Raw genomic sequence first — 16,338 nt, forward strand, 5'->3', positions numbered from 1 at the left:
TGGATCAGCGTGGCAGATGTGTTGTTGCCTACCCTTACCATCTAAGTGTGGCCCATCAGGAAGTGTTCCTTTTGTCCAGGTGGGAAAGGGCAGTGTAGAGTGCGATTGAGATTGCGTCATCTGTGGATCTGTTGGGGCGGTATTCAAATTGGAGTGGGTCTAGGTTTTCTGGGATGATGGTGTTGATGTGAGCCATGACCAGCCTTTCAAAGCACTTCATGGCTACCGACGTGCTACAGGCGGTAGTCATTTAGGCAGATTACCTTCGCTTTCTTGGGCACAGGGACTATGGTTGTCTGTTTGAAACATGTAGGTATTACACTCAGTCAGGGAGAGGTTGAAAATGTCAGTGAAGACACTTGCCAGTTGGTCCGCGCATACTCTGAGTACACGTCCTGGTAATCCATCTGGCCCCGCGGCTTTGTGAACGTTGACCTGTTTAAAAATCTTGCTCATATCGGCTACATAGAGCGCAATCACACAGTCGTCTGGAAAAGCTGGTGCTCTCATACATGCTTCAGTGTTGCTTGCCTCAAAGCGAGCATTGAAGTGATTTAGCTCGTCTGGTGGCTCGTGTTTCTGGGCAGCTCTGGGTAGTTTCCCTTTGTAGTTTGTAATATTTTGCAAGTCCTGCCACATCTGACGAGCGACAGAGCCGGTGTAGTAGGATTCAATCTTAGTCCTGCATTGACTCTTTGCCTGTTTGATGGTTCGTCTGAGGGCATAGCGGAATTTCTTATAAGCGTTTGGATTAGTGTCCCGCTCCTTGAAAGCATCAGCTCTAGCCTTTCACAAGGTGCGGATGTTGCCTGTAATCCATGGCTTCTGGTTGGGATATGTAAGTACGGTCACTGTGGGGACGATGTCGTCGATGCACTTATTGATGAAGCCAGTGAGGTGGTATACTCCTCAATGCCATCTGATGAATCCCGGAACATATTCCAGTCTGTGCTAGCAAAACAGTCCTGTAGCGTAGCATCCAAAGTCATCTGACCACTTCCGTATTGAGCGAGTGACTGGTACTTCCTGCTTTAGTTTTAGCTTGTAAGCAGGTATCAGGAGGATAGAATTATGGTCATATTTGCCAAATGGAGGGCGAGGGAGAGCTGTGTATGCGTCTCTGTGTGTGGAGTAAAGGTGGTCTAAGAGTTTTTTCCCTCTGGTTGCACATGTGACATGCTGGTAGAAATGATGTAAAATGGATTGAAGTTTGCCTGCATTAAAGTCCCCAGCCACTAGAAGCGCCGCTTCTGGATGAGCATTTTCTTGTTTGATTATGGCCTTATACAGCTTGTTGAGTGTAGTCTTTGTGCCTGCATCTGTTTTTGGTGGTAAATAGACAGCTACGAAAAATATAAACGAAAACTCTCTCAGGCTAGCAATACCTTGAGACTTTCTTAATATTAGACATTGCGCGCCGGCTGTTATTTGCAAATAGACACACACCCCTCGTCTTACCAGATGTAGCTGTTCTGTCCTGCCAATGCATGGAAAACTCAGCCAACTGTATATTGTCTGTGTTGTCGTTCAGCCACGACTCTGTGAAACATTAGATATTACAGTTTGTAATATCCCGTTGGTAGGATAGTCTCAAACGGAGATAATCAAGTTTATTCTCCAGTGATTGCACGTTGGCCAATAGAATGGATGGTAGAGGCGGGTTCCCCACTCGCTGACGAATTCTCACATGGCACCCCAATCTCCGCCCCTGTATTTCCATCTTTTCTTCACGCGAAGGACAGGGATTTGGGCCTGGTCTCGGAGAAGCAGTATATCCTTCACGTTGGACTCATTAAAGAAAACATCTTCGTCCCGTTCGAGGTGAGTAATCGCTGTTATGATATCCAGAAGCTCTTTTCGGTCATAAGAGACGGTAGCAGCAACATTCTGTACAAAATAAGTAACAAACAATGTGAAAAAACACACAAAATAGCACAGTTGGTGAGGAGCCCGTAAAACGGCAGCCATCCCCTCCGACGTCACAGACCCCTCAGCTAGATGACCACAGATTAGCTTCTCTGAACCAGACAGACAATGGCAAAAAAAACATCCTGTGTGTACTTCTCCCTCCCACATATTGCCCCCAATCTCCGCTCAAGTGCCTTCTCTCCCAGCCATAGTCCATTCTACATTTGGACTGTGCCATATCCACACCAGAGGGGAGAACAAAGGCCTACGCAGCCCAACGGCTCAGTGCTATCTCAGCAACAGAGCACAGCTTGTATACAGCACAATGTACTATCCCTATGGTCATGCCTGTGGATGGCAGCGGAATCTAGCCGCCATTTTGTAATTCGTGTTAGAGATCAAAGCTCTAAAACAACGGTCAGGCTATACACACACACACACACACACACACACACACACAGAACACAACCCCTGGTTTTGGTTGACGGTCAGTGCTATACACTTCCCTAAACCCTAACCCTAACCTTAACCATAACCATCACCCTTGCCTAACCCTAACCTTAACCCTTACCTTAACCATTTTAAATTGCAACTTCAAAGGGGTAGGGATGTCATAAGGTCACGGATAGCACAACCCAGCCACTAACATAAACTATTACCTTGACCTTAACCCTAACTCCTAATTCTGCTGTCCGGATTTAAAAAACATTGTCACAATACTAAGAGGTCCCCCAACATGAATGGTACATGCTCAGAATCATGGTACAGGCTCATAATCATGGTACAGGCTCAGAATCATGGTACAGGCTCAGAATCATGGTACATGTTTAGAATCATGGTACAGGCCCAGAATCATTGTACAGGCTCCTCAGAATCATGGTAAGGGCTCAGAATCTTTGTATAGGCTCCTCAGAATCATGGTACATGCTCCTCAGAATCATGGTACAGGCTCAGAATCATGGTACAGGCTCCTCAGAATCATGGTACAGGCCCAGAATCATTGTACAGGCTCCTCAGAATCATGGTACAGGCTCAGAATCTTTTTATAGGCTCCTCAGAATCATGGTACAGGCTCCAAATCATTGTACAGGCTCCTCAGAATCATGGTACAGGCTCAGAATCATTGTACAGGCTCATCAGAATCATGGTACAGGCTCAGAATCCTTGTACAGGCTCCTCAGAATCATGGTACAGGGTCCTCAGAATCATGGTACAGGCTCAGAATCATGGTACAGGCTCAGAATACGCGTATCCTTTTACACAATCTGATCGATAGGGGAGAAAAAGTATAGATCTGCTTAAAAATGTGCTAAAATGTAGCAGCAACTCAACTGTATAAACCAACACAGCCTACTGGGTCTTGACTACGTGAGTCGTGGTTGTTTCCGTGGCAACCGCTGGACTGAACTGAACACAAACACTGAGGGAGACATGATTGCTTAGCAGTGGTGCTGCTTTTTTTGTTCAAGTCATTCTCAGAAGTGATGGTAAAATGATGATTCCTTTCTTATGTTGCTCATTGGTCCTTGCTTCTCTAGGGGGACTGTTGCAAAGATCCTAGAAAATGTTGCTGCTTCACAAGAAACAAAACAACAATGTTCATGAACAGCAAACACTGAATATCAAATGTGTGAACTGTGTCAAGTGTGAACATGCAGAATGCAGAGACATTAGGCGTATTCTCACCAGCAAAAACCCTGTATGTCTGCGTTCACATGCAGTGCATTCGAAGCGAATTCAGATCATGTGTGACAAAGCAAAAAACAGTTTTTTAGAAAATATCACATTTACATACAGTTGAAGAAGTTTACATACACCTTAGCCAACCAAATACATTTAAACTCAGTTTTTCACAATTCCTGACATTTAATCCCAGTCAACTTTCCCTGTCTTAGGTCAGTTAGTATCACCACTTTATTTTAAGAATGTGAAATGTCAGAATAATAGTAGAGATAATTATTTATATCAGCTTTTATTGCTTTCATCACATTCCCAGTGGGTCAGAAGTTTACATACACTCAATTAGTATTTGGTAGCATTGCCTTTAAATTGTTTAACTTGAGTCAAATGTTTCGGGTAGCCTTCCACAAGCTTCCCACAATAAGTTGGGTGAAGTTTGGTCCATTCCTCCTGACAGAGCTGGTGTAACTGAGTCAGGTTTGTAGACTTCCTTGATCGTACACGCTTTTTCAGTTCTGCCCAAACATTTTCTATAGGATTGAGGTCAGGGCTTTGTGACGGCCACTCCAATACCTTGACTTTGTTGTCCTTAAGCCATTTTGCCACAACTTTGGAAGTATGCTTGGGTCATTGTGTCACAATTATCTTCGTCTTCTGACGATAATGCGAAATCGTCATCGGAAAAGGTAGACCAATACGCAGCAGGTGTGCAGTTGTTCATTTTGAACATTGAATTAAATCAACACGAATACAAAACAACAAACAAGAAAACGAACGATAAACTGACAGTCCTGTTAGGCTTACTTACGCTAAACACGGAACAATCACCCACAAATAACAAACACAAACACACCCTAATATATGGGACTCTCAATCAAAGGCAGATAGACAACACCTGCCTTCAACTGAGAGTCCCAACCCCAATTAACCAAACGTAGAACACACTCACCAGACTACACATAGAAATGCATAAACATAGACCATCAACCAAAAAACCCGGAAATACTAAATCAAACACCCTTTAAACAACCACACCACCCTGAACCACATAAAACAAATACCCTCTGCCACGTCCTGACCAAACTACAATACTAATTAACCCTTATACTGGCCAGGACGTGACACATTGTCCATTTGGAAGACCCATTTGCGACCAAGCTTTAACTTCCTGACTGATGTCTTGAAATGTTGCTTCAAAATATCCACATAACTTTACTTCCTCATGATGCCATCTATTTGTGAAGTGCACCAGTCCCTCCTGCAGCAAAGCACCGCCACAACATGATGCTGCCACCCCCGTGCTTCACGGTTGGGATGGTGTTCTTCGGCTTGCAAGCCTCACCCTTTTTCCTCCAAACATAACTATGGTCATTATGGCCAAACAGTTCTATTTTTGTTTCATTAGACTAGAGGACAGTCCTCCAAAAAGTACGATCTTTGTCCCCATGTGCAGTTGCAAACTGTAGTCTGGCTTTTTTATGGCAGTTTTGGAGCAGTGGCTTCTTCCTTGCTGAGCAGCCTTTCAGGTTATGTCAATATAGGACTCGTTTTACTCTGGATACAGATACTTTTGTACCTGTTTCCTCCAGCATCTTCACAAGGTCCTTTGCTGTTGTTCTGCGATTGATTTGCACTTTTCTCACCAAAGTACGTTCATCTCTAGGAGACAGAACGCATCTCGTTCCTGAGCGGTATGACGGCTGCGTAGTCCCATGGTGTTTATACTTGCGTACTATTGTTTGTACAGATGAACGTGGTACCTTCAGGCATTTGGAAATTGCTCCCAAGGATGAACCAGACTTGTGGAGGTCTGCAATTCTTTTTCTGAGGTCTTGGCTGATTTCTTTTGATTTTCCCATGATGTCAAGCAAAGAGGTACTGAGTTTGAAGGCAGGCCTGGAAATACATCCACAGGTATACCTCCAATTGACTCAAATTATGTCAATTAGCCTATCAGAAGCTTCTAAAGCCAGGACATCATTTTCTGGAATTTTCCAAGCTGTTTAAAGGCACAGTCAAATTAGTGTATGTAAACTTCTGACCCACTGGAATTGTGGTACAGTGAATTATAAGTGAAATAATCTGTCTGTAAACAATTGTTGGAAAAATTACTTGTGTCATGCACAAAGTAGATGTCCTAACCGACTTGCCAAAATTATAGTTTGCTAACAAGAAATTAGTGGAGTGGTTGAAAAACTAGTTTTAATGACTCTAACCTAAGTGTATGTAAACTTCCGACTTCAACTGTAAGTATTAAAACCATTTACTCAGTACTTTGTTGAAGCACCTTTGGCAACGATTACAGCCTCGAGTCTTCTTGAGTATGACGCTACAAACTTAGCACACCTGTATTTGAGCAATTTCTCCCATTCTTCTCTGCAGATCATCTCAAGCTCTGTCAGGTTGGATGGGGAGCGTCGCTGCACAGCTATTTTCAGGTCTCTTCAGAGATGTTCGATCGGGTTCAAGTCCAGGCTCTGGCTGGGCCAATCATGGACTTTCAGAGACTTGTCCCGAAGCCACTCTTGGCTGTGTGCGTAGGGTCGTTGTCCTGTTGGAAGGTGAACCTTCACCCCACTCTGAGGTCCTGAAGGTGCCTTATGGCAAACTCAAAGCGGGCTGTCATGTGCCTTTTACTGAGGAGTGACTACAGTCTGGCCACTCTACTATAAAGGGCTGATTGGTAGAGTGCTGCAGAGATGGTTGTCCTTCTGGAATGTTCTCCCATCTCCACAGAGGAACACTAGAGATCTGTCACAGAGTGACCATCTTGTTCTTGATAACCTCCCTGACCAAGGCCCTTCTCCCTCAATTGCTCAGTTTGGCCTGGCGGCCAGCTCTAGGAAGTGTCTTGGTGGTTCTTCCATTGAAGAATGATGGAGACTACTGTGTTCTTGGGAACCTTCAATGCTGCAGACATTTTTTATACCCTTCCCCAGATCTGTGCCTCGACACAATCCTCTCTCGGAGCTCTACGGACAATTCCTTTGACCTCATGGCTTGGTTTTTGCTCTGACATGCACTGTTAACTGTGGGACCTTATATAGAAAGGTGTGTGCCTTTCCAAATCATGTCCAATCAATTGAATTTACCACAGGTGGACTGCAGTCAAGTTGTAGAAACATCTCAAGGATGATCAACGGAAACAGGATGCACCTGAGCTCAATTTCAAGTCTCATAGCAAAGGTTCTTAATACCTATGTAAATAAGGTATTTCTGTTTGTAGTTTGTAAAAATTAGCATTTTTTAAAAATGTATTCTAAAAACCAAATGTGGAAAAAGTTGAAAAGTCACTTTCCGAATGCACTGTATAGGTCAGTGTGTAATATCTCTTGTAGAATCCCCAAACACCCCTCAAAATGATGAACAACTGTCAGCTCAGATTCCTGTCCAGGCAAAATAAGGAATAAAATAAGGAATGTTTTAACCATGTCATGAGGAGACAAACAGGCCATTGAAACATATTGACTGTCCCCTGACTCAGAGTCCCACAGCATGGCTCAATGCTCTGTCTGTTCGTTCGTCTGTCCATCTAATGGGCTTTCAGGAACTCTGTGGTGGTTGGGGATCAAAGAGGATCAAAGATCTATCCCACAAATGCATTAGGTTGGGTGTCATGAAGTACTACGGAAACAAATACCAACGTGTTTGACTTTGTGTGTGTGTGTGTGTGTGTGTGTGTGTGTGTGTGTGTGTGTGTGTGTGTGTGTGTGTGTGTGTGTGTGTGTGTGTGCATAAGCGCTAGTGATGGGGGAAGAAATCTATACAGTTACATATCGGTATATTATTTTTGACGATATATTGTATCATATTGACAATATCGCAGTATTATGTTTGCGCTAGTTGGCTGTACCTGCACCAAAACTCCAGTATTTTTCCTTCATAGCTTGTTCTCCATCTTCTTTTTAAATTGGAAGCCTATTTTTTTCCAGTACTTTTATTTCCACGACTGATCAAAACAAATTTTCTCATGCTCTTGTCCGTTTACAGCAGACATATGGTGTGTAATATGTTCAGAACATTGAATCGCAATAAAACCACAGTATCGAATCGCAATACATATAGAATCGTGAGAATCATGAGAATCGCAATACACATCTTTTTGGCACATAAGTATCATGATAGTATCGTATCGTGAGGTCCCTTGAAATTTCCAGCCCTAATAAGTGTCACAGAAAAAATGACCAACGTTGTGTGTGTGTGTGTGTGTGTGCATATGAGTGTGTGGGTACGTGCCAGCCTGTCTGCTAGCATGCACATGTGTGTGCTTGTGCATGAGGGAGAGTGCGTGTTAGTGTGTGCAACATGGTACACACACATGGCTGTGAGTGTAAGTGTGTGTATACAGATAGGGATAGGTTGAGTGGCTGCTATGATGCAGACTCTGATAAGACTGTTCCATGTGAAGCAACACAACGTTCAGCAGAAACGCTAAATACGCAGACCAACAAATGAGCTTGTACCACATAAGGGAACAAAAATGTCCTTAGTCATTTACAATTCCACTTTGTGGTGTCTTCCTGTGTTGTCTTTGTCTCCACTGTTTAATTTGTCTGTGGTGGCCGGGCACTGAGAAGAACCATGCCAACCTTTCCAATGTTTAGATCGGAATTACACAACTATTATGACAATTTTTCTGTGAGATTGTTACACACACACATATATATACAGACAGTCACACACACACAGAGGACAATGTGTTGGCCTTCACGTTCCCAAAGAAGAACAAAGTACACCCTTTAACGGAGAGCCATGAGCCAACAGAAACCAGGGGTTGTGTGTGTGCGTGAATGTGTGTGTTTGTGTGGTTAATTGATTCCAGCTGGGAAAAGAGAAGACATTGATGATTACAAAGAGAGAGTGAGGGAAAGAGCAGAGGGGAGGGGGGGAAGAGAGAGAGCATTTTCTAATTGAGTGAGGCTTTCTTCCAAAATGTTTCATTTGGTTGTTTACAATAAAAAAACTGAGAGAGTAGGAAGAAGTTTAGGTCTGTTTCGCTGGCTATGACACAAAAATACTCATACATGAAAAACTGCAGTTTTAGGCTACACTTCACACACAATACACTATAATGGCTATCCAAGTGACAAAATAAGTGTCATGTACTGAAATGTTATCCATAAGAAATATTTGGTTCTAAACGCAGGATCATTCTGGACAATTAACCTTGAGGTTAGCAGCTATGATGCAGCTAAAGGCATTAGTCTAGCATAGTCTCTCCACGGAGCACATTTACCTGGACAACGATCTGATCTGGGTGTTAGATCTGCAATCCCCTTTGTTCTGCTAAAGGAAATACAAAAAAACACATGATAATGACGTGTGTCTGAGGAGCCCTACAGTGTGAGCAGGATCTACAGTCTGTGAAGGGTTTGGCCTGGAGACTCCTTGAATTGCCCTTGACCTCCCAGCGAGCAGTGAAGCTATTCCAGGATTTTTCTAAAGCTTTGCAATTATTACAATGTTTAAAGACTTTTAAGAGTTGCATTGGGATTGCAATTTCACACATGCAAACACACATGCAGTATACACAAATGTGCGCGCACACACAGCATCTACACACCAAGGCCTTTCAGAGAACACAGCCTTCCATTATTGTAAATGGAAACAATATGTGTACAGTCCCCTCAACCCACACAGAAACACACACACACTCATATGCACACACACACACACAGTCACATACACACACACACATGAAAAAGGTTACAGCGCTAGTGAGTGAAGAAGAGGTCTTATTTCCACACAGACCATGACAGATTAAAGGCCCAAACACATCCTGGTTCTAGATTTGTAATCCAGCCCAGGGAGACATGCTCTCAGCAGGGGGTTTGGATCAGTGACAGGTGGAGAGAAGCCAGCGATACATACAAGTGACAAGCAGACAACATACCCTGCATCCTAATTACACCACAATGTCATTACACTGTATGTGTTCGTTCATCATTATCTGTGGCTAACGATGCCAACAGAAACCCAGCGAGGTTAATGAGTTATCGGAGAAAGGGGAAATACTTGCACACAATCGTAAAGAAGTGATGGATGGCACTTTATTACTGTACAGCCCTGTACACACATGGACGATCACAGGAAGGATCTCACCATCGCTCAGCTCTGCTCATTCAATAGGACCCTCATTAATTTTACCACAGCAAGGAAAACACTGTGTGCATTGAGGGATATGCATGATGTGGGGGTCATTGAGAACACCTTTACATTATGCACATGCCCAGTAGCCCAGTTCTCACCATATAGCACCATAGAGATGTTACACAGATGTTGGTAGGCTACCATATTCTTCAGCAGTGATCTTTCCTACAGTGGCTTGATGAATAACATCAAGCATTGGCTTGATCAATAATAGACACTAGTCTAGTCATGAGTGACAGTCCAGTATAGTTCTGTCCCAATGAATGAAAAACAACACGTTGTAAACTATCTCTTATCTTTCTTTCACAGAAACCAAATGGGTTCCGTTTTCCTCTTCCTAAGTAACGTCCTTTGGTAAACAACTCTGTTTTTTACAAAATATGTGTATAGAGTATATAGAGTATATAGAGTGTATATTTACACTGTGTACAAAACATTAAGATCACCTGCCTAATATGTAGTGCAAAACCCCCCACCCCTCCCCCCACCCCCACCCCTCACCCCTCACCCCCCACCCTCAATGTGTCAGGGCATGGACTCTACAAGGTGTCTAAAGCGTTCTACAGGGATGATGGCTCATGTTGACTCCAATGCTTCCCACAGTTGTCAAGTTGTCTGGATGTCCTTTGGGTGGTGGACCATTCTAGATACACACGGGAAACTGTTGAGTGTGAAAAACCCAGCAGTGTTGCAATTCTTGACACAAACGATGAGCCTGGCACCTACCACCATACACAGTTCAAAGGCTTTTAAATCTTTTGTCTTGCCCATTGACCCTCTGAATAGCACACATACACAATCTACCCCTTCATCTACACTGATTGAAATTGATTTAACAAGTTACATCAATAAGGGATCATAGATTTCACCTGGTCAGTCTATGTCATGGAAAGAGCAATGTTTTGTACACTCAGTGTATAAAGCCTGTAATTCTGACATGAAGTCATTTCATGCACAATTGCCTTGTGAAAATGTGAACCTGGACCAAGGCTGAGCACTCTCTCAGTGGGCAGTTATCAAATCCTGTTCCCTTCAATCAACATATAACGACTAATGTTCTACCATGAAGCCAAACATTCTTCTGTCCCCTTATTGTTTTTCCTGGAATGATCGCCACTTTATTCCTATCCCATATTTCCTCCCAATGGTCATAAACTGTTACACAACGGTTACAGTAGTACAGAATGCACCTAGCCTCAGCCTCCATACAGAACCCCCCACCCTTGGAAAAAGTACAAAGTGTCTCTTGTGTGGGAGCACAGAGACCTGAGTGATACTGCTTTATATTATCATGGGCCATGATATTCTCTTTCTGGCAAACACTCACACACACCTGCACGCGCCATGAGCATGTGCACATACACGAGTACGCATGTAAGCACGTGCAAACACATACACACACACGTACACACACACACACAAACACTCACGCAGACACAAATACATACACAGCCGGCCGGTCGAGGCGGTTAATTTAGCCCACTGACCTTCAGCTAGCCCCTGGGTCCTTGGCATGATGCACAAACAACCTACAGTAGGCCACACACACATATACACACACGTACATACACAAGCACACAGATACACACTCGCACACACACACACCTGCACCCACACACACACACACACTCACTGCCTCAACACACTGACAAACACACTATTACAAAACATTCAGAAATATAGTGACAACACAGTGACAAACACTGTTCCATCCAGTGACCAAAATGTCTTTACATTTTTCTGAATTAAAATGAAATCTTTTTTTAAATCTTTTTTTCTTCTTTCCGATCTACATAACCTACTCAAAGTGAACGGAAATTCAAGTAACACTTTCAAGTATTGTGGTAGCAGCATCTTGTTATTTGTATGCTTGTCAACAGCAGGAGCAAAGACTATGTAAAAGGTTTACGTATAAACCTCCTCAGTCTTCTGAAAGCCTAACCCTGGGATAGAGTTTTATTTTACAGCGGGACAATAACACCAATTTCAATGTCAAAGACACCAGAATGATTTTCCAAGAGGTGTTGAGTGTTCCTGAATGGTCCAGTCTCAGTCCTGACTTAAATCTGCTTGAAAATCAGGGACACGGTTTGAATATTGTTGTACAGCAATGATTACCAACCAAATGTACTGAACTTGAGCAATTTTGACAAAAACAATGGATATATGTTGCCCGAAGAGTTGTGCAAGGTTGGTAAAACCTTATTCAAAATGATTCACAGCTATAATGGTTTCCAAAGGTGCAAAGTATTAACTCTGGTGTGTGAAGACAGACACACAATCAATACAACTTCATTTTTATGTATTTTTATTAATTCTGAACATTCTCTCTAATTTGTATTTTACTTTGAAACTGTGGAGTAGGTTGTGTAGATCGGTAGGAACTCCCCCAATTTCATATTTTTTTGATAGAATTTTAAGGCATCAAAATGTGAAGACTGTGCAAGGGGTGTGTAGACTTTCCCTAGGGACTGCACATGCTGCCAAATCCACAAACATGCCCCTGAAAACAATGTCTTGTCAGACTTGAACCACATGGTTGGCTGCACTGATACAACAATAATATTGTAGCCCGTGCTGTAGGTCCAAGAGCAAGGCCCAGATACCACAAAGTCTCAGCTTGCAAAGACACACTCACTGCAGCCATAGAAACATTTAAACAAATGAATACAACACACTGCAGGCCAAGAAGCACATCTAACCCCAAATGTCTCATCAACCGTGAGTGGAATGTAGGTCTACACTCAAGCCAAAGCAGAAAACTCTGTTAATTAACATAGCCGGACAACCAAAGGAATAGTGCCGGTCACAAATTATTTGGATAGTCGTGTCTGTGTTTGTTCATTGTCATGCCAAAGACGTTGCTTGACAACAATAGAAAAGTTCCCTTCAGTTGTGTACACTATGGCACCCACATAATGAAATACAACATATACTATATCTTTATGATGGACAGGAGCAGGCTGAGTTCCTACCTGTTTCCAGAGGAACAGGTCTTCCTGGTTGAACTGCCAGGTGGTGACCAGGTGAATGGTGGAGAGCACCCCTCCGCTCAGCACGGCTGCTCTCATCCTGACAGGCAGAAGCGTGTAGATGATGTAGATGAAGAAGACAGACCACCAGATGCCCTCAGATGCGCTGCGAGGCGCCACCATCAGCACCCCGAACACCTGCACCAGCAACAGCACCCCGATGACCAGGTAGCTCACCATCCACATGTAGTCCTGGTGGAAGCCGTTCCGGTTACACACAACCATAAGAGCCATGAACAAGGCCATGGCCACAGAGAGGGCCGAGGAGTAGGCCACGTCCGGGGTTGCGTGGACACAATGGAAGGTAAGCATCACGCCGCACACAATCACCAGCACCCCCATCAGCATGGTGAGGGAGCTCTGGTTGAGCCTGAAGAAGTAGCGCTGGTACAGACGCTCCAGTTTATGAGACTGGAACTTCTTGGACTGGAACACTTGCATCACCCGCAGCCAGCAGTCCGCCACCGTCACCTCACCTTCCCCATTGGGACCCTCATCCACCCCCTTCCCGCCACCCCCACTACACCCCACCTTCCTCCCTTTCAGGTCCCCATCCTCAAAGCCCAGGTCGACAGATTTGAGCCCCACCCCTTCCCCGGTGGCGCCACCCCGTCTGCCGTAGTGGTCCTCTTGCCAAATGCAGCGCACGCCAAAGTTGCCCCCCCCGCCCGCCGCCCCAGCCAGCCCTCCGCGGTGGTGGGGGTGGAGGGGGGCTCCAGAGGGGGGCTCCATGGCGTCCGGATCCCGCAGGCAGCTCATGTAACGCGGGTTGCAAAGGGATGAGCCTCCCTTCTGCTTGGACTTCTTGCCATTGCGCTCCCCCCACGAGGTCTTTCGGTCATCCACTCTGGCCACTAGGAAGCCACTAAACCAGGACATTCTGTGTAGGAGAAAAGGGGGACAAGCACAGCGTAGATGGGCGGGGGCAGGTCGAGTTTCAATAAACTTGGAAACATTCATAGATCCACTAACTCAAATTAGACATGCAACATAGTCTTCTGAAAATGATTTAAGAAAAAAAAGAACAACCTTCACATGTATTTTCTTAACCTAATGTCCAAAATAAAAACTGTTCACCTGTTATTCTAAGGTCACCTGTATGACTGTGGACATTACCTGTGTGGGTTCTGGTACATATCCCAGCCCTATCCTCTCCAGCCCTTCCACTCATTTATCCCAGCAGGCAGAGGTTTGAAGAAGTGAGGGGTTTCAGACGCAGTTCTGCAGGGGTATGGGTAGGTGGGTGAACGTGACCGGGGAAAGTCCAGAGGCGTGTCAAACCAGCGTTTCGGACCGAGCAGCTGATGTGAAAGGCAGGGTTTAGGGAATCACTCTATGATCCGGCCTACCTCCAGGGCTTCTGAGTCTTGGAGGAGAGACACAAAACACAGACAAATACAGGTGAAATTAGAAGGGAATTAGAAGTAAGAATTGTGTTAGCAAAAGCCTCAGAAAACCACTTAACCATACATTTATGTCATGGGTCAGTGACAGCACCCAAAAACAAAGTCATACATGAAAGTTGTACAATCATCATTCGGTGATGAAGAGCAACTCTCAATACGTGCATTCTAAGAATAGTCAGACAACAATACCATCATCCTCACAAACAGAAGCGTCATGCCTATAGGGGGCACAGGGGCACGTGCACCCTCAGATTTGTCCTGTAAAAAAATATAATATATATAAATAAAAGTCTTTCATGTTTTGTTGTTGTTTCTCTGTAATACTACTAGCCACCTAGCATTTTATGAAGCTGGCTTTAGCTAGCCAAGATAGGTTCCCAATCTCCCAACCTCATAATTAGCTACCAAGAAGCCATTTCAGGCTATCAATCAAATTAGAGTAGCTAGCTTGTTTAACTATCTTAGCTGGCATACCTGCTGGCAAGGTAGGCTTTAGATAAAGCAAGCGATTACTAAATGCACTGATTAAGACTCACATTCTTTTCAATCTTCTACCCAGATTTTTGCAGAGATGCAGAGAAGCAAATTTTGTTTCTTTAAAGAAATAACCTCTAGTCAGGAGGATACAGACAGCTCAAGAGGTCAAATCAAATCAAAATCAAATCAAACTTTATTTGTCACATGCGCCGAATACAACAAGTATAGACTTTACCGTGAAATGCTTACTTACAAGCCGGTAACCAACAGTATAGTTCAAGAAGAGTTAAGAAAATATTTACCAAATAAACTGAAGTAAAAAATAATAAAAGGTAACACAATAAAATAACAATAACGAGGCTATTTACAGGGGGTACCGGTACCGATTCAATGTGCGGGGCTACTTGTTAGTCAAGGTAATTTGTACATGTAAGTACGGGTGAAGTGACTATGCATAGATGATAAACAGCAAATAGTAGCAGTGTCGGGGTGTCAATGTAAATAGTCTGGTGGCCATTTGATTAATTGTTCAGCAGTCTTATGGCTTGATATGCAGAAAAATAAACTCTTTTTACATAGAGTTAAGAATAATGATTATGGCTATACATTATAGGAAAAAGCTGTTTCAGGTATTTGAAAAATGCTAAATTCTCCAACTTCTAGGAAAGGGCCTAGCCCCCCTCCAGATCATCCTCCAGCCATCCTCACATACTTTTTGCCCCCTCAATTTTTTTTGGTGTGTATGACGCCCCTTATCAGAAATTAAACATTTGTCAAGGTTTAGGCTATTCTTTCCTTGGTGGCTTGACTCTTTAAAGATGTAAAGAGGAAGATGTGATAACAGGTGGTGGGTGTCAGAGCCTGTCATCACTGGAAGGAAACACGGATGACATGAAAATTATCACTGACTCATTCGCTCACTGATGAAGACAAGATCACTGGAAAATAATCAGATTGGGCAACCATCATGGACATGATGCCTGTATCACTACCCTCCTCCATCTGCCTCCAAATACAGATTACGGGTCAGTTTGACTCTTTACCTCATGGTGTTAGAGTTGGGCATTGGGGAAGGAAAAGCTGGACCTAGATCTGTGGTTTAGTGGCAACTTTGATTCCAAGCAGCTAACACACCTCCATCAATGCAAATGACCCTTCAAACGTACATTTCCTGAATCAATTAGACAAAGGAGGGATTTCTCCTAATTTCTTTAAATTAAGGTAGGCTATATTCGGGCACAAGCGCAACAAATCTTGTCACTTATATAAGTTGTACATTGAAAGAAATTCCACATTCTAGGCTTTTATAATGTATTGAAGGTCTCGTGCATTATTTTACCAATGACTACTGGAACTGATTTATCATCTGTGCAGAGCTATACCCATCCATGATAATAATAAGACTAGTGCAACATATTCTATAGTCTATAGTAGTTTATGCATATTTATATGCGCATGAATGACATAATGATTTATTATTATATGGTTATATACAATTATTACTATATGTCTAGTTCTGCTGATTTAGGAATAATTATTTTATTTAACCTTTATTTAACTAGGAAAGTCAGTTAAGAACAAATTCTTATTTACAATAACGGCCAAACCCTAACCCGGACAACACTGGGCCAATTGTGCACCGCCCTATGGGACTCCCAATCACGGCTGGTTGTGATACGGCCTGG

At 43.4% G+C, this 16,338-nt stretch overlaps 1 protein-coding gene across 5 annotated transcripts in view; it reads right to left on the minus strand.

The window, feature by feature from the left end:
* LOC115168355 (adenylate cyclase type 6) overlaps nt 1–16,338 on the minus strand; it is a 66,931-nt gene that overhangs the window by 40,218 nt on the left and 10,375 nt on the right. For all 5 annotated transcript variants that reach the window (XM_029723530.1, XM_029723532.1, XM_029723531.1 and 2 more), the window contains exons 2-3: nt 13,887–14,136; nt 12,714–13,650 (exon numbers count right to left, since the gene is read on the minus strand). In XM_029723530.1, the coding sequence (XP_029579390.1) occupies nt 12,714–13,650; nt 13,887–13,906 (957 nt within the window). In that variant the 5' untranslated portion in view covers nt 13,907–14,136. The remainder of the gene's footprint in view (nt 1–12,713; nt 13,651–13,886; nt 14,137–16,338) is intronic.

Source organism: Salmo trutta, chromosome 30 (assembly GCF_901001165.1).
Source record: "Salmo trutta chromosome 30, fSalTru1.1, whole genome shotgun sequence".
Classification (NCBI taxonomy): domain Eukaryota; kingdom Metazoa; phylum Chordata; class Actinopteri; order Salmoniformes; family Salmonidae; genus Salmo; species Salmo trutta.